Source organism: Phalaenopsis equestris, unplaced genomic scaffold, assembly GCF_001263595.1.
Source record: "Phalaenopsis equestris unplaced genomic scaffold, ASM126359v1 Scaffold000820, whole genome shotgun sequence".
Lineage (NCBI taxonomy): Eukaryota > Viridiplantae > Streptophyta > Magnoliopsida > Asparagales > Orchidaceae > Phalaenopsis > Phalaenopsis equestris.
The window spans coordinates 195,035-215,773 of record NW_018165260.1 but is presented as its reverse complement, the minus strand read 5'-3'; the positions used below and the strand labels follow the sequence as shown (position 1 = coordinate 215,773).

Below are 20,739 nucleotides of genomic sequence, written 5' to 3'. Positions count from 1 at the left end.
TTAAATTAAAGCTGAAATAATCCTTTAAGGACTATAAGGACTTTTTCAGTCGCAATTTAAGGAATTTAGGATTATTTCATCACTTCTATAAATTGAGATTATATAAATAGTTGATGACTATTTTAATTGTAAAATTTATTAAGCACTCTTAATACCATATATGTGCTAAAAAAGAACAAAGATTAAGAAAAAAAAACCTTTTCTTTTTCCTAAAAAGAAAAGATTAAGAGAAATTGGGGATGATTGTTAATAGATTAAAAAAACTATATCATCTCATGTCCAAATAAATCTATTATTTTTATATGAATCTCATTAACAGTTTGATAAGAAAATTTTTCCAAATTTTTTTTTTTCAAATAAAAAGTTCAAATATCAGTATTTGTATTTCTTCAAATTAGTACCCTCTATCAAAATACAAGAGTACTTTTTTCATCATGCCCTCTATCAGGAAAAAAATTTGCGTCCGTAATGCGTATATTTGTAACCTATAAATAGGTTACAGGAAGGGTATTGGAGAGTTATAACCGTATTATACCCCTTGTAACATCCATGTAAGCGCAGAACTTACTAGAAGGTACATGTAGGTTACAGAGAGGTTAGGGTATAACACGGTTATAACCTCTCAATATCCTCTATATAATATATTTATAATTATAAATAAACGCAAAATGTACGCAAATTTTTTACCTCTATGAGTGGTGCATCATGAGTTGCAGAACAGAAACCTGCTAAAATAAAAATAAGATTTTTATTTCTATAACGAAGTCAAGACGAAGAAAAAGAACCATTCATCACATTTCCATCAACATCGCCGCTCATTCCATTACCCTCAACCATCCGCCCACCTCCGCCACCCCCATCGCCCGCGACATTACTCCTCCCCTCCCCTCTCCTCAAAACCCTAAGCAACTGATACTTATTATTATGCATCCATACCTTAAAAACCCCTTTCTCCACCCCAATATCTCTGCAATACTCCTCCACCAAACCCTCATCCCTCTTCTGCAACCTCCACCCAAGCCTCTCCGACAGCTCCATCATTTTGCCCTTTTGCTCCGCGCTAAATTTCGACCTAAATCGCTTTCTCGTCGCCGACGGCCTTTCGTTGCGGCTGAGAGCGAGCAGCGTGTGAGGCGCCGAGGTGAAGCATTCGATTTCTTCTTCGGAAGAAGATACCGAAACCCGGCGGTGAAAGTTGCGGTGGCAGCTACAGGCGGCGCATTTGAGGGAGGTGGGATCAGCGAGGGTTGCGGCTGGTGACGGCATGAATTCGCAGCAGCCATCGAGGGCGTGGCCGCCGAGGTTTGCGGCGTGGTTCTTGAGGCATTCGCGGTGGAGGATGGTCAGCTCGAGTTCGGCTCGCTATATATATATATATATATATATATATAACTTTTTTCTCAAAACAACTTCAATTCTATAAATTTCTTTAAGGAATTCCTAAAAAGAAATAGCCCAACTCCTATGCACGCCACCAAAGCTCCCACATTTACCAGCCAACTATTGCCTTTCTTTACCGTTCTATCTCCTTGTTCATTCATTTTTTTCCTTAACATGACCCGAACCTTAAAATTTTTGCTTATCTTCTTCTTTATTTATTTCCTCTGTCTCATCTTCCTCAATTATTATAGACAACTTTGGATAAAATCGCTTCCTCCTCGGTTTTACCGGCTCGGCTCTCTCATAATAATCCTTGCTTTGTAACTACACTTACCTCAGCCCATTCCACCATATCAATTTCCTTGCACTTAAGTTGTCATCTCGCACCTCGTCAAAAAATCCCTTAGAGCTTTTTCTCTCCACGGATCCAAACCTCAAAGCAAAGATTGTTGCAAACACAAACTTGATATGTACTTTCAAACATTGCCGCTAATTCGTCACCAACTCTTGTCGATCGGACGCGGCGAAGAACGATGCGAGCCTGCTTTTTGGTAAAAATGTTGACGTCATTAATTTTCAGTGAAGTTTCATCGTTTATAGGAATGTAGACCAAAGTTACTTTGTGTGGGAGACGAGCTCGTTGATTTGGAGGTTTGGCTAAATTGAACCTAAAAGATTGTAGTTGAAGAAAAATTTGATTCACCCGAAAACTCGATAACCTATTTATTTTGTCAATTTTTTACCCCTAATTTGTTTTTTTTCTTTTGAAGTATCCTTTTTTTGGAGTTTATGATAACATCTCTCACGATTTATTTAGAGAAAGTTGCTTAGAGAGGGATAGAGGGAGAGATTTAAGGTTGAGATAAGAGAACTTTTGAGTTTATCCCTAATAACTTGAAATTTTTTTTATATGTGGAAGTTTTTAATTAGCATTGACATCCTAGCAAACTAGTAAACATAATGACGACTAGAATAACTTTTGCCAGCATTCCACTTCATGAGGCCTATATTTTGGAGTAAGTTTGGTCCATTCAATTCAAAATTTTAACTAGAAAGTTCAAGCTTTATTCTTATTTTTATTTTGTTTTTTTTTTAAATTACTAAAATAAGGAAGATTTACATGTTTATCATAAAACTTTCAAGTATTTACATATCTAATACCAAACCCTTACTATATATATATATATATATATAATTCATCAGTAGCATATTTAAAAAATTTAATTGACTATAAGGCTATAAAGATTTATAATCAATTATAAATTTTAATTAAGACAATAAAATAAAAATTATTAAATTAGATTCAAATGATGTTTTAATATAAACATTAATTTTTAAATCTTTTCCCAACCCTTAATATCTTATGGCTACGTGATTAGTGTTGTCAAAATGATGACTCTTTGATCATGAACAGCTCTTGTTCGGTTTGCTAAGCAAACGAGCCGAACACAAACACATTTTTCGAGCTCGAAATATAAACGAACTGAGCCTGGGCTCGTTCGTGTACAACCAGTTTATACCTCTACTCAAAATAGTCTCGATAGTTATTTTCTTATTGATTAACTAGTTTTTTCTAAATAATAATATTAATAATAAACTATCACCTCACCTAAAAGTTTGTTGCATTTTTAATGATGATATTATCAATTAAAATATTTGGGTATTCATTTAATAAATAACAACAATAAATCTTATTTTTAATAAACTAATATGATAATTTATTTAATCTCATGATAAAATTGAAGGTTTTATTGAAAAAATAAAAAATTAAAATTGTTGATAAAAAATATTTTATTGTTATTAAGAATGAAACCATTTTATAAATGCCACTAAATCTTGCTTATTAACTAAGTAAATTTATTTTGTAATAATTTAATTACTGCAAATCAAATAACTGATAAAATTATGTTCCTGCCCTCACAATTTATTAATGAAATGGGTGATTTAACACATTATTAACATTGAATTATCAAATAAATAAAATAATAAAGTTAAAGAGATTTAGATATTAGCAATAAATACATTAATTTGATGCCAATGGTATAGTTAAATATGCTGAAAATCTTAGAAATTAAGGAATTGAACTTAATTTAAGTTCTTGGCAAAATTGTTTATTTTTTTTGTTAGATATTACTCAAATACCATATAAGGGACAGATGCTGGAGTAGAGTGAAACGGAGCAGAAGATTCTGTCCAAATCAGTGGAGTTTCCTTATGTGGGTTGGGGGTAAGGTACAGAGGTAATATGATAATTACATATTGTACGCAATGTTACATTTTTCTGTTCTTTCTAGGGTTATAAAATATGTCTATTTGTAACCCTACATAATTTTATTATGTATCCTGTACTTTTTTTATGGATAAGTGGAAAAATCGCCGCTCTGCTCCCGAGGACGTATGCATCTTTGTCGAACCTCATTAAATCCCTTTGTGTTCTTCTGGATTTGCGTCGATTCTTATTTTTCTTCGCCCTAATTCCTCAACATTTCTAATAAATAAAAATTATATATATTTTTTCAACCATAATAAGAGCTATCAATTTTAAATTTTTGATTAAATAAATCTTTCTTACTAAAATATTGAAAAAAGAAATAAAGCAAAGATGTCCTTTCAAATTTCCAACTTGGTTCCATAGAGCAAAAAAACTTTAAGCATTATTATTAAATTTATTATTCTGGCTAATGATAACATTGAAATAATTATTGCCCATAATATGCTTTGTTTTAAGTTGATCATTACTTGGTCTTGTAATTAAGAATATTCCATTAGTTATAATGCATAGTATCCTATGTTGAGTCTCTCTTTTGTTCTCTCAACACTAACTAATGTTGTATTTTAATTGAGAAAATAAAATAATTTAGAATACTTAGAAAAAATGAGAAATGATATAAGAATAAGTGGCTCGTGAACTGTATGCTCGATGAACGATAAGCCAAGCTAAGCTAGAGGTGAGTTGCAACTTCCGACAAAGTTGTCCACTGTTCCTTTAATTATTTATCTTGTGCTCCAAACTCCTCTCTAGATCGGTGCAACAACATAGAAATCTGCTCGGCGTGGCTATATCTCGGCATGACACCCATGTCACTCACTTGTTGTATGCTGACGATATCCTACTCTTTTTGGAAGCCTACATTGAAGCGGCCCGGAATCTCAAGGCTGCAGTTGATAATTAATGTGGTCGATATTTACATTTTTTTATTAATTAATTTTTTATTACTTATCTCATAAATATTTGTTATATGTGTCATTTCATTATAATATTTGCTTAAATTTATTTTTTTCTCTCACTTAGACTAAACAAACAGGCTTGTGAGCCAACTAGACCCGTAGAGTTAAGCTCGAGTTCGAGCTTGAAGTCGATTAATTAATCAAGCTTAAGCTCAAGTCCATCGTAGCTCGAGCTCAACACTACTCGACTCATTTTCACACTTATATAATAAGATGAATAGAAAGTGAGAAGACTAATTAAGAGCTTACTCTCTCTCTCTCTCTCTCTCTCTCTCTCTCTCTATCCAGAAGAATTAGTAGAATATTTCATAATTTTATGTTGTAACATGTTCCTATTCCTCCAAAACCTTTTTTTTTTCTTCCCATACTTCCCAATCAAATAGAGGAATTAATTTTTCACAAAGAAAGTTAAAAAAAATAAAAATAATAGAAAAAAGCTATGGTAGCATGAAGAATGTATTAATAATTTTGCATATTTAAGGTTCTCAAGTAAATATAATATATTACATCATTATGTTGAAGTGCGTAAATTACAAATTACATTGTAAATTACAAATTACAAATTATAAATCTAGAATACCAAAATATAAAATAATCATTGTAAATTTATTAATGTTCATAATCATTTTAGATCAGCTTTGCTTCCTCTTTATTTACATTTATAGTGCGTTTGGGGCAACTTGTGCTTATATAGATAAGCAGCACATCAAAAAACGTGGTCTGCGGCGTTCAACTCTCGGTCTGAGTTTAGTGTAAAAACTCAACCGCATTTTCGTATAAGCTGAAGAAAAGCGCAATCCAAACGATATGGGGGCATTTTGAAAATACCGCCCGCACTTATAAGCTGCCTCAAACGGACCCTTTATCTCGTTCTGCTAATTTTGGCAAAAGAAAATTAATGAAAGGTCAAATTTGTTTATTCTTGTTAAAAATCTTATTTTTACCTCAATGTGTAATCTATATAATAGAAAAGCTTAATTCACAAGTGATTACTTTTCATAAGTCCATCAATCTATAAGGGGCTTTTTTTTTGTTAAAGCCCAAGTTCAGCCAGTGATCAGTTAAGGGCCCAATTATCTTGGTTTATATACTATTTAAGAGCAAAAACATTATAAATTAAGAATTCATTGCAAATATAATTATTTATAGTTTAAAATTACACTCAAAATAAATTATGTAATAATTTAAATTATTGTTCATTACTAATTCAATTTTATTTAAAAGCTAATAATTACACAGCTTTTGCAATGTATGTCATAATTTCATTTCGAATTTTTACGAACCACCACCCAATAACATTCAATATAATATTTTAATCACTCAAATTCTAAATATAGCATTTTAGCCGCTCAAAGCTTTCACTTGTGTGTAAAAGAGGAAGATTGAAATGAAAAAAATAGTTAAAATGTTATATTTAAAGTTTGGATGATTAAAATGTTATATTCAGTATTTTGGGTGGTTGGTATATACAAACCCCCTTTAAGTTTTTGTGTAAGTTCTTTTTTTTTTTTGAAGATTAAACTTTGATCGATTATGATTTGGCTAAGTAGAATGAGATTTTAAGAGTTCTTTCGTTTCAATATATCATATTTCATCATTTTTAATCTGCATAAATGTAAAATAATTGTGTTGCCTAATTTAGAGGTCAAAATAATCATCTAAAATTATTAGATATATGATGGTTGAGTGTAAGAGAATTCGCAGTGGTGTTAGTGTTAATATAACATCACAGAAGGAGACAACAAGATTCTTTATTGGAAAACCCATAGAAAGAAAAATATCCCAAAGGCTTAGCCCAATTGTAATAATCCACTATGTTATTAGAAGTATAAATGACTACTTTTCATTTGAAGGAAGATGGGAATATAAGAAAAAGTTGAAATCATAACTGTTTTGAAATAGCTCAGCATTTATAATTGTTAATATAATTAAGACTATAATTGTTGTAGTCTAAGTACAATAGTAGTGGTGCGACTATTATAGTCGGGTATAAAAGTCGTAGTTGATGGCTATAAAAACTATAGTGGAGCTACAAATCAATAGTTGAAGGCTATAACAACCGTAGTTGGCTACATAAGTCATAGTTGCAGAAGGTTATAATAGTAGCATTAGGACTATCAAGGTTGTAGTTGGTCGTGGTCGACAACTGCTGATGATCGACAATGACCTTGATGATCGACAATGACCTTGAGTTGTCAATCTTTATAATGTTCGGTCATGATCTTGGTTGATCGACAACAGCTGTCAGAACATTAAAAGTTAATCTTTAGTTGCAAGCAGACTCTTCTCTTCTCATCTCTCCTCAAAGTGAAGAATGAGAGCCTATTATAGTTTTTATGATGGGCATATTGGTAAATTTAACCAATCTGATAAAAAACTAATTAAACAAAGGATAACATCTTGACAAAATAAAATTATATTGGGTATCTTGCACTTGCAAGAGGCTCAAAATATATATTGAGCTGATCTGGCTGGTTGCACCCAAAAGAACTTGTGTAGCATCTTCAAAGAACATCAAACAACGTCATCCATAAGTCCGCTAGATTGAGAGCCATAACATCATCATCCATAAGCACATAAACAAAGTAGGTAGGAAAATTACATCCAACAATAGTAAAAACATTCCTAAAATAATGAGGTTATTAAAGCAACTTTAGAAATTTCATCTCCACATATATCTCTATAGCAAGGCAAAACATATGGCAAAGAACTTTAACCAAAACCTTATAAACTCCAAATGTTCTGAAACAAGAAAATAGCATTAATTTCTAACACCAAAAAAATAATAGATATCCACTAAGAAATAAGTGCAAGAAGCCACCAACATGGTATATCATAAGCAAACCCAAGAACAAAAAGGGAAAGCAATAACAAATGTCAGGTAGAAGTGGTTGACGAAATAAAATCCACATTGCAATATTCAATAGTTAAGCAGCTTCCATCTAGCTAAAATAACCATATGAAGCCATTATGATAAAAAAAAAAAAAAGGAAGTTCTGAATATGTTGATACAATTAATAGAGAGAAAGTAAGAAAATTTTAGCATGAGTATGTTCCATATCAACATCAAATTGCATAAGCTAAAGAGTGAAGCTAAGAAGGAAAAATGAAGTCCAAGGGAAGGGAACATTTAAGAACATAAGTCGAGTAATAGTAATACTCTAAATTAATAATATTTCTTTTAACAAGAATACCCAGTGTTTTAAGTATAGCTGTAAACGAGCTCAAAAAGTGTGTTCGTATTCAGCTTGTTTGCTTGGCGAGCCGAACACAAGTCGTTCACGAATAAAGAGTCATTTTGACAACCCTAATCCTGTAGTCCTATGATGTTAAGGATTGGTGCAAGATTTAAAACATCATTTGAATCTAATATAATAATTTCTATTCTATTTTCTTGATTAATACTTTTAATTGATTATAAATCTTTGTAGACTTATAGTCAATTAACTTTTTTAAAAATAAGAATCATCAAATATATATATATATATATATATATATATATAATATATATATATATATATATAATTGATTAGAAATATTTCAATCCAAAACGAACCGAACACGAACGAACAAATATTTGTTCGTGTTGTTCATGTTCGGCTCGTTAACTTAGTGAACGAGCATAACACGAGTTTCTTAACGAGTCGAACACGAGGTGTTCACGAACGACGAACCGTTTTGACAGTCCTAGTTTTAAGCCCATTATTAATTACAAACTAGAAATATAAAGAGAATCAAAAAGTGCTTTTATTTTTACCCTATAAAAATGATTGAGATGTATGAAATTGAAATCCTTAAATAAGAAGTCCTTGAAACGAACACTTCTTGCTCATTAACAAAAAATTGATTTATATTACTGAGAAGCTCAATGTTATCAGAGAAATAGTGAAGTGGCCAACTAGAACTAGAGGTGATATCCTTAATAGGAAAAAATATTAGCTGAGGTGTGCGTTAGGTGCGGAAAAAAAGCCCTCCCTGTATCTTATCAGAGAAATAGTGAAGTGGCCAACTAGAACTAGAGGTGATATCCTTAATAGGAAAAAATATTAGCTGAGGTGTGCGTTAGGTGCGGAAAAAAAGCCCTCCCTATATCTAGTCTAATTATTAGGTGCGGAGGGCGCCCGCAGAGCTGCGCGCGCCCTCCGATCACAGCCGCACATCGCGGTTGTGTCCCTGCGCGCGCCCTCCGCCCGCAATAATCGCTCCTGTATCTGTGCCGTTCTTTGCATATGCGGAAAAATTGTGACATTTGCCCTATAGCACCAAATTTATCTCTAAGCCACGAAAATAGTAAATCATCAGAATGTCATAATATCCATAGAAATTTAAATGGTAAGCTTTTCGATCTTACATTGTTCCTATCTTTTTTCCCATGAGAAATAGCCTTGCCTAAATATGGCACTGTGCTGCCCATTATGAACCAATCAATAAATTCTTAAATAACATGAACGGACGGCTTTCAAGGCACAAACGAGCTCGAATTAGATTAATCTTCCTTTTGAACGAAGTTAAAAGGATTCGCTGTGAATTTTCCTTCATCCACATCAAAAATCTTTCGCAACTACAAATTTCATCCTGAAAACTTCTCTAAAAAACCAATCTTTTTCAATATCTTGCTTTTATGATCTTTAATTTTTTGCAAATTTTGATCCGAGATCATCCAATATAGTTAAGTTTCCCCACATCCCTGGCCTGAAAAATCTCGTCTTCCCAGTCTAAACTGCTACTCGTCGTCGTCCTCAACTTCGGCGGTGGATCTGCAAAGCTTCCGGCGGCGACGGAAGGAGGAAACCGGGAGCTTGGCTGAGCTCAGGCGAAGCGCTATTCAAAGAGGTATCTTGTGTTTCTTTTAACCATTTGCTATTTGGTTATGTAATAGCTGTATCCATCAAAATTCACCTGGATAAATTTAGGGTAAACTTTCTGTTTCAAACAAGAAAGCTGGTAGGTTAGGTGTACCAAGTTTTGGTCTTTAACTTTTTTCTCGGCTCACCTGGTCGGTAGAGTGTTAGTTAATCGAGTCATGACTTTCAGCTAATTCGAGCTAGCGAAGAGAGCCGGAGAAGCTGTGAGGAACAGTTTACTGCTTGGCTTGGTGCCCTTTGGCTCCTGGATGAGAGCCGTCTTGCTCGAGGGCCTGGTAGCGCAAGCTTTGAGGTCTGTGGGAGTCCGTCAGGTAATTTTTTCATTTCATCCGTTTGGATCTTTAAGTGAAGATCAGCAGAACACAGATTTAGCCCCTGCCCATGTTCCAAGTTTGGATTTTTAAGGTCACTACAGCTTTATTTGTTGATGTGTTCAGTATTCGCCGTTTTGGTTGCAGATTTTGCTCCTTCTTATTGTGATCCGAGGCGGCACAGCTCTGCATTATGAAAGCTGAAGGAAGTATATTCAGGTATTGCGCTAAGATTGTGGGTTGCAAGGAAGTAAATATGGAGTAATTCTTCTTTTTTCTTTCTTTTTGTAAAAAATAGGCGATTCATTGACTGAAGAAGCCCGGGGCTCAATTTACGTTTTCATTCCAACTTCCATGTCAGAGAGAAAGATGCAGGCCACAAGCTCTGAGACCAGAAGGTTCCTCTTTTATCTGGTCTCCCTGTCCATCTTCCTTCTGACCTTTTCCTGCTTCACTCTATGGAGATCAAACGCTACCAATTCCCTAATTCCTGAATCAGTCCTCATGTTGATGCTTGTTAATAACACATCAGTTCTTGGTAACAATGGCGGCAGCTCCAAAACAACTTCCCATCTTGAATCACTTGTTGCACATCCCCCCCTATCAAAAATTCGTGAAGATTTTAAACAAAATTTTCAAAATGAGAATCTTTGTGATCCAAATCAGGCAAAGCTGAAAGTTTTTATGTATGACTTACCTTCCGAGTTTCACTTTGGATTATTGGGTTGGAAGGGGAAGGCTGGTCAGCCATGGCCGGACCTCAGCGACATAAATACTGTGCCAAACTATCCTGGTGGGTTAAATTTACAGCACAGTATGGAATACTGGTTGACCCTCGACCTTCTTGCTTCAGATAATCCAGGTGTGAGCAGACCTTGCACAGCAGTTAGAGTACATGATTCAAGCATTTCTGATGTGATTTTTGTCCCATTCTTCTCCTCTGTGAGCTACAACAGACACTCAAAGCTTTATGGCAAAGAGAAGTTTAGCAGGGATAAGTTCCTGCAGGATAAACTGGTTAAGTTCCTAAGGAACCAGGAGGAATGGAGAAGATCAGGAGGAAGAAATCATTTAATTATGGCTCACCATCCGAACAGCCTTTTAGATGCTCGGAGACAATTGGGTTCTGCAATATTTTTGCTGGCAGATTTTGGAAGATATTCTTATGAAATTGCAAATATTAAAAAGGACATAGTTGCACCTTACAAGCATGTTGTTAATTCGATTGGGAATGATTCGGCTCCGTTTGAAGATCGACCAATATTGGCTTACTTTCAAGGAGCCATTATTAGGAAGGATGTGAGTTGTTAATCTTATTAATAAGTACTTTTTGTCACATTTATTGTTGATGTTATCAATCATTTTGCTGTTTACTTCTATTTGATGTAGAATTCATTCCCATTGTTAAAAGCTTTATTTGGCTTGAATGATTTAGTAGTTTTACGAAGTAGATGTGATGAACTGTAAAAGCCACAAAGAGAATAACACATAAATTTACGTGGAAAACCTTAGAATGAAAAGACCGAGAGCGGAGGAGAAGAAAATTTACTACACTACTAGCAAATTACAAATTGAAGAACTTAATGTTCCGGAGCGGCGGTGGCTCAACTCTCACAAATTCTAATGAGTAGATAACTGTGGAAAGGGCATAAACCATGCTCGCAATCTGTGTACTCTTATGTTGACATTTTGAACTGATTTACTGCTTCTTATAGCACCCATTGTTTTAGGAAGATTTGCACACATACCGCTCAATTCCCATGTATTTACATATCTAACACTTAACTTCAATTTTTACATATATGTTGAAGGAAAAAGTAAAATAGAGAGAGGAAGAAAATAGAGTTATCATTTATATTATAGAATAGGGAACACTATTTGTAGACTTGATACATATGCATACATAGGAAAGGAAGTAACAAATTAAGCTGAAGCGGTCTGAATCGGTTAAGGCGCTTTCTTGCTCTTCGATATTGCCAACAGTCATGTTGGCGTTATTATATGTCACCTTACTTATGCATGAAAGGGCATGTTTTACTTTTTTAAAGTTAAAATGGTGGTATTTTTAATGTTATATGAAATATTTGGATTGTATAAATGTAAGAAGTAAAGTTTAGGTGTTATATATGCATAGGAATTGGTTGGCATGTATGTAGATGCCCCTTTGTTTTATGCTATAATTTATGATGTTGTATGGTACTGTTATCTCTACTGCTATTAAAACTTCTCTGATTTTGTTTTTCCTTCTTAAAATTTTTCTTTTAATGTTTTTTTTTTGTATTTTATATTTCTGCTATTCTGCAGTAGTGCACAGTTTGTGCTGGACATATTTAGGCTTTCTTTTTCATTTGTTTAATTTAGGTTTCATTTGGCATAGTTTATGATGCCTGCTTCTACATATTTAAGTAGTAGAAATAGTTTTAGTTTGGTCTGAAGAATAATCGTGGGAAGAAGTCCAATTAAAAGTTGAAGAACAGCTTTCTTAAGGGTCCATTTGCAATAGATTTTTCACATCTTTGCTTTCCATATAGGGTAAAATGCCAAAATAATCCGCTGAGTATTTATATTGAGTCATTTTAGTTTCAGAGTTTATTAAAGTGTCAATTTTGTCTCAGGCTTTTTAGGGGTTGTTTAGTTGCAAGTAGGATTTAGTTTAAATAGGATTTTTAGTTTAAATAGGATAAATAGGATTTAGTAAATCCTATAAATCTAGATTTATGAAATCTTTAAGGGAGTATGTTAATAATTAAGTCCTAATTAATCCAGTAAAACTGTTTGGTAACTTTAATGGGATTTATCTTCCCCGTGCTTTTGCTTCTCTAAATCCCGTAAATCCGTCTTCCAACGGGATTTGCTAAATACCGGATTTAAGACAAAACAAAGGAAAAATAGGATTTAAGCATAAATCCTGTTTAAATCCTGCTTAAAACTGGCTATCAAACAGTCCCTTAATGTGAGTTAAATAGTTCTCAATGTGGACTCTTTCAGCCATCATTAAAATAATTTGTGGACTAATTTGGCATTTTTATAAACTCTGGAACTAAAATTTTCCCTTGTAAAAAAGCAGGGAACTGTTGTGGCCCTTTATTTAGTTATTTAATGACTTCAGTATTTATATATTCATTAATATTTAGATATTATATTATAATTATATAAAATTTATAATACTAGTCATCTGTGTCATTCAATCAACACATATAAATGATTTTATCAAATAAAAATATGTTTTTTATTGACAATACAATCTTATTATTGTTCACTTTTGTCTCAGGGTGGGATGATCAGACAAGAACTATATCAGCTTTTAAAGGACGAGAAAGATGTACACTTCGCATATGGAACCGTCGCCGGAAATGGCATCAATCGTGCCAGCAAAGGCATGGCTTCATCTAGATTCTGCCTCAACATAGCCGGAGACACTCCCTCATCTAACCGCCTCTTCGATGCCATTGTTAGCCACTGTGTCCCTGTAATCATCAGTGATAAGATCGAGCTCCCCTTCGAAGACATCTTGGATTATTCACAATTCACTATTTTCGTGCGAGCTTCGGACGCCATTAGGGAAGGCTATCTTCTGAATGTGCTCAGAGGGATCAGTAAGGAACAGTGGACGCCAATGTGGAGAAGGTTGAAGGAAGTCGCCCATCATTTTGAATACCAATATCCATCCAAAGATGGAGACGCCGTCGAAATGATTTGGCAAGCGGTTGCTCGAAAGTTGTCGATGGTTCGATTGAGTGTTCATAAGGAGAATCGATTCCGTCGGTCTAGAATCGGAGAATAGAGGTTTGTGATTTAAGGTATTGAATTCATGTACATGTTTAGTATTAGTAATCATAGAATCTTTCTTTTTTTTATGTTGCGTTTTTTTCTTATTTAAATAAAAAAATTGGTTACACAATGTATTGGTTTGACAGATTCAACACAGTGATCTGTATGATTCTTTTTGACTGTAAAAGCTTATAGAACTTGTCAATCATTGCATGAACCAGTCAGTCAATGTATATATATATATAAATATATATGAGAGAGAGAGAGAGAGAGAGAGAGAGAGAGAGAGAGGTGTCAAAATAGTTCCCCGACTATTTATAGGTGGGTCATCCCATACACTTTTAATATGGGCTGAATAGTCTCCCCCTAACTCTTTGTAGAGGGTCATTTTAGTCCCAAAATCTATAATTGTTAATTTAGTTCATATATATTTTTAAATATAGGCTGAAATAGTTCCCCCTTGATTGTTTGTATAGGGTTATTGTAGTCCTAGAGTCTATAAAAGTGCTATCTTAGTTTTCATACACTTTTAACATAGACTGAAATGGTCCGCACGAAAGATTATCTCAGCTCTGATTTAAAAAGTCGGGGACTAATTTGAAGCATTTATAGATTCTTAGACTAAATTGAAGCCATATAAATGGTTACAAAGACTATTTTGACACTTTACTCAATCTCTCTCTCTCTAAGAGCGAGAGAGAAGCAACCATGCATTCAATTCAACATTAGAAGTTTTATAATTGTTATATTTAATTTAGTGAGAATAGATAGTTGTTCATATAATGCTTTTTTTCCGATAAGGTAAGGAACTTAACTACAGGTAATTCTCTACTAAATTTGCCAGGAAAGAGCAAATCATCCTTACACCACATTCTCAGTATCATTTGTTATAAATTTAATTAAAAAAAACAGAAGATTTTGGATACTTCAAAGAACTCTGTACAAATCTCTATTCTTCCAACAAAATAAAGAACAACAAAGTATGAAAGTACAAAATCAAAACCGACAAAATCTCCGAGCTCAAAAATGAAAAAAGCTTATAGAATCCTTAAAACCTTGTAATGTATGCGCATCACCGCCTCACAAAAAACCATCTTCTATGCAATTTCAGCACCTGTTATGGATGGGATCAGATCCTCTTCGAACTCTCCTCTTACTCGTTCTATTTAGATCAAATGATGAAGGTGAAACCTTCGACCCTTTCCTCGAATCAACATTGGCAACCTCTACCTCTTCGAAGTTGCCATGCTCTTTGTTTCTGATGCCATAAGCCTTCTCTGAGTGAAACACCAATAAAAATAAGAAGAACAGAAGTATGAGAAACTTATGAAGGTGAGAGCTCTGCATAGCTTCAGAACTTTGTGAGACACAGCAGAGATGTTGCTTGAAACTAGTTTATATAGGAGGCCTCATACTTATCTGTTATGAACTTTTTGGTCTAAAATCTGAAAGCGTAAAGATCGGGACCCAAAACACCTAGAGGGAGCTTTTAGAATCACCTCCCAATCATTCAAGTTGAGAGCTTTAAGGCTGGCATGGAAGTTTCTGTAACAGCAGGCATGAATAAAGATGTTTTGAACAGGGAAGCTAAGTATCATTCAATACTGATTCTTGTCTCCTTGAACAAACAAGCACTTGGCTTTATGTTCTTCTCTCCTGTAATCTCCATTGTTCCACTTTGAAAATTTCTTGGTAAATTCACATGCCTAGGACGCAATTCTTATGTATTTACTTGTCTCACACCTAAATTTTTATATTTACATGCACAGCTCTTTGGTGCTTTAGACCTATATATGAAAAGGTGTATGTCACTTCTAAAAAATGATAATAGTACTATTTGCTATGTTATATTAAAGATTTCTGTGCTATGAGTGTAAGTATGAAAATTTAGATATGAGATATGTAAATACGAAAGAATTGTGTACTATAAATGTAAATGCCCCAAACCTCTTTATTTGAATCAAACAAATATTGATACATTGGACCATTTACTTGGATTATTGTGCAGAATAAGCTTCTTTGTGCTTTTCTTAGGTATGCCATGGAACATTAGCTGCCACTTTCTTCTATATTTCATGCCTCCCAATCTTCATTCAAAGCTCTAAAGAGAATTCTTAAGATGCTTTCATTTCCTTTTTCTTTTATTGTCTCTCATATAATTCCCTTTTTCTTTAATTCATGCAGACAAACTTGCTTTTTCTTAAGGGATTTTCTTAAATTAATTCAGGACTTGAAATGTAAGAATTTTCTATGCTGCATAATGATTAAAGTGTCAAAATAGTCCCTTAACTATTTACATTTTATAGTTTAGTCCCAGAGTCTATAAAAATGTCAAATTAGTCCCCATACTCTTTAAATTGGTTTTGAAATAGTCTTCTTTGGTCTAAAGTACTCTATAAAATTAATGATAAGAACAATGATGATATTGCTCATATAATCATGAAGAATTGTGTGGAGACTTTACATTATATAGTTTTTATTCTTAAATCTTAATCTTATATTGGTCTAAAGTACTCTATAAATATAATTAATTAATTAATTATGTATTTAATTAATGGTGGAATATGAGGAGGACTGGTCATGTTCCAATACAATGAAACCAACCTCAGATTTGCTACCAATGGTGTGGGCATTCTGCTGCTGCTTTTAAGCTTTGATATTAAAGCAAAAGAGTTTCAGTGCTTGTTGCTGCTTTTCAAGCATAGTTTCTTTTGCCTTTAGTTTAATCTCCAGATTTAAATATTGATTCTATATAGGATTCTTCCAGTATTGCAAAACTATTGGTTGATTTCCTGACTGCCAAGGAAAATCATTGTTGCAGTTAGGTTTCTTGCAATTTTAGAAATGTATGTTTGTAATTTGAAGGGTTGTGCTTGTAATTTAGCCTTTTTGGCTAATATATGTTATAGTTTCACTTTCATTTATGTATCAGTAAGTAAAAACTTACCATGGAAACATTTACTCATGTATTTGAATAGTTGTGGAAATAAGGAAACAGGTGAGTATTGGAGTATTATGTAATTTTCATTATCAATAGTTGATGTTGCGAAGTATTTCCCTTTAATACAACAACAACAACAAAGCCTTAATCCCACTACATGGGGGGTCGGCTACATGAATCCTTTTTCTCCATTGCGTCCTATTTAGTGTAATATTTCCCTTTAATGTGTAATTTTAATTATCAATATTTATGTGTGCCGAAAGTTAAATGTAGTAACATTATGTTGAAGATGTAGGGCTACTGATGATGACCGAAAACTAATAATAAAATGAGCAAAGTGAACACATGCCGAGTAAATTTGCTGGTAATGTGGTCAAGTCATCACCTTTTTTTTGGATTATTTGCATGCATACCATTCAGTTCATATGTATTTACATTAACTTCTCAACTTTGTTTTTTTTACATTCATACCACCCAAATTTTTAATATCACACCTAAATTACAACTGTTTTAACTTTTAAAAAAGTGAAATGTACTTTTTCATGCATAGGTAATGGGGCGTGTAGAGATTAAAGGTTATGAGTTAGATACGTAAATACATAAGAATTTGGTGGTATGTACTTAAATCTTCCAATATTTTAATCAAAGTTTTTACTAAAATGAAATTTAAATTTTAAAGCGGGATAGAAATTCGCAGCGTTAGAGTAATGAATTATCATCTTAGTGTTGCATGAGAATTCAACGCGCTTAGATGAAAGAAAACGATTAGTAGAGGCACTAGAAGTTTCTTACGTTGAATAATATTTGTAAAGTTAAAAAATCACGGGATTTGATCAAGTTGAACAAATCTACTATAAATTGAAGATGACAAGTACAACTCATCGTCCACAGGCGAGAGAGAATTACAAATCTACCGTGTTACAACGTCGATGAGCGGAGGAACTTGTCACAAGAAATGGGCGGCGACCGACAAGTGGTGGTCGATGATAGTTAGTGGCGGTCGACGATGGTAGGAGTGATGCTAGACTTCAACTTTTTTTCAAAGCTTCAAGCTCTTCCTCAGGCCTTAAGCTCTCATTCCCCTCTCAAGCGAGGTGAAAAACACTTTTTATAGAGTTCCGGGTGCAATTAAATGCAGAAATATGAACTATTTTGATCGAACGGTTCAGAGAGATTTCTTTGATCAGCCATCATTTGATGGATATTTGAGTATATTAATGATGCTGAAATTGAGCGATTTTGTGCTTATTGGATTCGTCTTGACGAAATACTCAATTTGATTATAAGCTCATTAGATTCGACATCTATTTGACATTCCAAATATGTCTGGAAACTTTCCAAAAGTTGTTTAGTGTTCTGATCAAGGCTTGATTTAACTCAGATTAAACCAATTTTGGTATCATTAGGTTTGTCTCGTTGAGCTGATCAGTTTGATTGTAAGTTTCCTAAAATCGGACATCCAGATGGTTTTCTTATCAAAGTTTAAACCTTTCTTGCTCAAAAAAGTACATCGAGATCAGTGTCATCCTTGTGGTTTATGCCAAATGATAGATTTGTTGATGACATATCAGTTGTCCCCTATTTTCGTATGATATTAACTTCGTCGTTCGAAAATATCAAAATTTTGCCAATGCGTATGTATATGGATATAAAATTTTACTACACGTTTTTCATTTTTATAAGAATAACTTATATCTTCATATGGCGTAAAAGCATTGCAGCATAGTTGCCATGTATAGGCTTCTTGCTTCGGTTAGGTTGAGCGTTTGAATCTCTTCACAGTAAGAAAATTTTTTTTGAACATGTAAATATAGGAATTTATGTGTAGATTAAATCATAATCATGGGAATTTGAAATGTTTATTAATAAGTTATGTATATGAATCCGATAAAATTCCACCCCATTCCATATAATTCACGTAATCATGTTTGTTCTCCATGAGGCTAGTTTTTTTTAATGGATTGTGGTTTCTTTATTTTTCTTTATGAATTTGAAATGAAGAAGACGGATGTTCATAGAGTTAAAAGTCGAAATCCGAAATGACAAGTGAATTAAAATAAATTTCAATTTCATTAATTACTATTTTAATCCAATTTTAATGGATTAAATTAATTTTTAGCTTTCCTTCTGAGCTGAAGTTGCCCCTTCTGAGATGCTTTTGCCTCACTTCTGGGGTATTGTTACCCAACTTTTGGTTTGTATATTGGTGCCAACCTTTTTTTAGGCTTATGCCTTATGAGGTTTTTTGGCTTTCTCGAACATGCAAAAATCTCTACAAACAAAATTAGCCAAACACTTTCTATATAAAAAGAATTATGTCTTTTTAGACTTATGCCTTTGACATTTGTATCATCTTAGGCGTGTATCTTCTGAGGCTCGCGTCTGCTTAAGCTTATGCTTTCTAGGAGCTTGAGATGCATTGGTGTTGCCTTAGGCTCGTAGCCTCTTGAGGTCTTTGATGTACATGTGCCTCCTGAGGTCTTTGATGTACTGTGCCTCTTAAGGCTTGTAGTCATCTAAGGTTTTCAGTATATATGTGTATGTGTCTGTTGAGGTTTGTAGCATTCTGAGGTCTTTGATGTATTTGTGTCTTCTAATGCTTTAATTTCCTGAGGTCTTTGATATATTTGTGCCTCCTGAGGCCTGTAGCCTTTTGAAGCCTTTGATGTACCTATACCTGTTGAGGCTTATAGCCTTCTAAGGTCTTAAGTGGAAACCCTGCCAACCACTTGCTATCGTGGAGTCTTTCTAGTGAGAATCATGTCCACTACTAGCTTCTCATCGAGACTTACCTCTTGGGTTCGTATTTCAGGGGCATGGTAGTTTTCTATTGAGTATTGCCTCATGAGCTCGACTTCCAAAAGTACTGTATCTTTCCATCGAGTCTTGTCTCTTAGGTTCAACTTCTAGAGGTATCGTATCTTCCCATCGAGTCTTGCCTCTTGGCCTTGACTTCCAGAGGCATGGTAGTTTCTCATCGTGTCTTGCCTCTTGGGCTCGACTTCGAGGGGTACCATATCTTCCCATCAAGTTTTGCCTCTTGAGCTCACCTCCCAGGGGCATGTAAGCTTCTCATAAAGACTTATCTCTTGGGCTCGACTTTCAGGGGTACCGTATATTCTTATTAAATCTTGAAAAGATTAGCTTCTTGATCTGGTTGAAGAGGAACTCCAGTAATGTGAGGGGGCACTGAGGAAGCGTTATTTGCGATGAAGATTGCCTCTAATTTAGGAACAGTTTTCAAAAACTTATTGTCTGAACAAAATGTAGGGTGACGACCCTATCACAGTCGTGCCTGAGACGTTAATGTGAATGACCTTTCGAGACTACATTGAAGGTTGCTTCCCAGCTTGGAAAAAGTTGTGAAAGACTTTGGCTCTGTTTGGCACAGCTGCAGCTTCTCAGCTTTTCAGCTGCAGCTGCGCTGCCCCAGAAAACTGCTGTGTGGAGGCGGCTGCGGGAAAGCTGACTGTCTGTTTGGTGCAACTGTACATTGTTTAGTAAAGTTGTTTAAAACAGAACTGTGAACGCCACATATGTGATATTTTAGAAGATTTCAGCCAGAGGAAGTCTTAGGAAGTTTTCTAACTTTCCGTCAAGGGATGAAGCAAACGTCGTGGAGCACAATGACGAAGCGTTATACACATGTAACAATAATTTCAACGTGCTATAGTCGTGATATTATATTTTTAGGTGTTAAATACATAATTGCAGGAGGAGTTTTCATTGATATGTATGTAAATCTTCTTCTATAAAATAATTGACAGTTTTATATATATTGTTTTCATTAATTAACTATTAAATAAATATATTTAAATTTATCTAATTATAATTAATTTGATAATTTATTAATTAATTATTGGTTTATAATCAATTAAATTAATAAAATTTAACTAAAATAAAGTTAAAATAATATCATAATAAAAAACCCTTACCCTGCATATCCCGTCACTTCCCTTCTCTGGTCGAAGCCCTCGCCCATGTCCCTCCCCCTCTACCAGTTTCGCTGAAACCCATAGCCTTCGAACCTCGCCTTCTCGTCCTCCGAGTCGACTACGCCACCTTCTTCCATCAGCGATATCTTCCTCCTAATTAGCTTGATCGTCGGTTCTCTCCCATCAGACATTCAGCGTCTTCTACCTCGCGTCCCCAAATAGAGCAGCAGGCGGGGCGGCGTCGAGCGAACGAAGGCTTTGAGGGGCATGGCGGCTTCTAGGGCTTCGCGAGGGAGGAAGGGGGGAAG

At 34.3% G+C, this 20,739-nt stretch overlaps 2 protein-coding genes across 3 annotated transcripts; one reads left to right on the top strand and one right to left on the bottom strand.

Annotated features, from left to right (window-relative positions):
* Nucleotides 1-765: 765 nt before the first annotated feature.
* Nucleotides 766-1,266, bottom strand: LOC110031451 (zinc-finger homeodomain protein 9-like). The gene has a single exon (XM_020734650.1). It carries the CDS (start codon nucleotides 1,264-1,266, stop codon nucleotides 766-768), a length of 501 nt encoding a protein of 166 aa, XP_020590309.1.
* Nucleotides 1,267-9,071: 7,805 nt separating this feature from the next.
* LOC110031452 (probable arabinosyltransferase ARAD1) lies at nucleotides 9,072-13,699 on the top strand. 2 transcript variants are annotated; one of them, XM_020734652.1, is made up of 5 exons: nucleotides 9,072-9,441; nucleotides 9,643-9,784; nucleotides 9,932-10,003; nucleotides 10,083-11,083; nucleotides 13,056-13,699. In XM_020734652.1, the coding sequence occupies exons 4-5, from the start codon at nucleotides 10,139-10,141 to the stop codon at nucleotides 13,566-13,568; spliced, it is 1,458 nt and encodes a 485-aa protein (XP_020590311.1). In that variant the 5' UTR covers nucleotides 9,072-9,441; nucleotides 9,643-9,784; nucleotides 9,932-10,003; nucleotides 10,083-10,138; the 3' UTR covers nucleotides 13,569-13,699. The 2 variants fall into 2 exon arrangements, with proteins under 2 accessions (XP_020590311.1, XP_020590312.1); XM_020734653.1 differs by lacking the exon at nucleotides 9,072-9,441 and having other exon boundaries at nucleotides 9,613-9,784.
* Nucleotides 13,700-20,739: the final 7,040 nt, after the last annotated feature.

Coding starts and splice junctions, on each gene's coding strand:
- LOC110031451 (XM_020734650.1), bottom strand. CDS start 1,266: ATGCCGTCACCAGCCGCAACCCTCGCTGATCCCACCTCCCTCAAATGC.
- LOC110031452 (XM_020734652.1), top strand. CDS start 10,139: ATGTCAGAGAGAAAGATGCAGGCCACAAGCTCTGAGACCAGAAGGTTC. Junction 11,084..13,055: donor GAGCCATTATTAGGAAGGAT/GTGAGTTGTTAA, acceptor CTTTTGTCTCAG/GGTGGGATGATCAGACAAGA.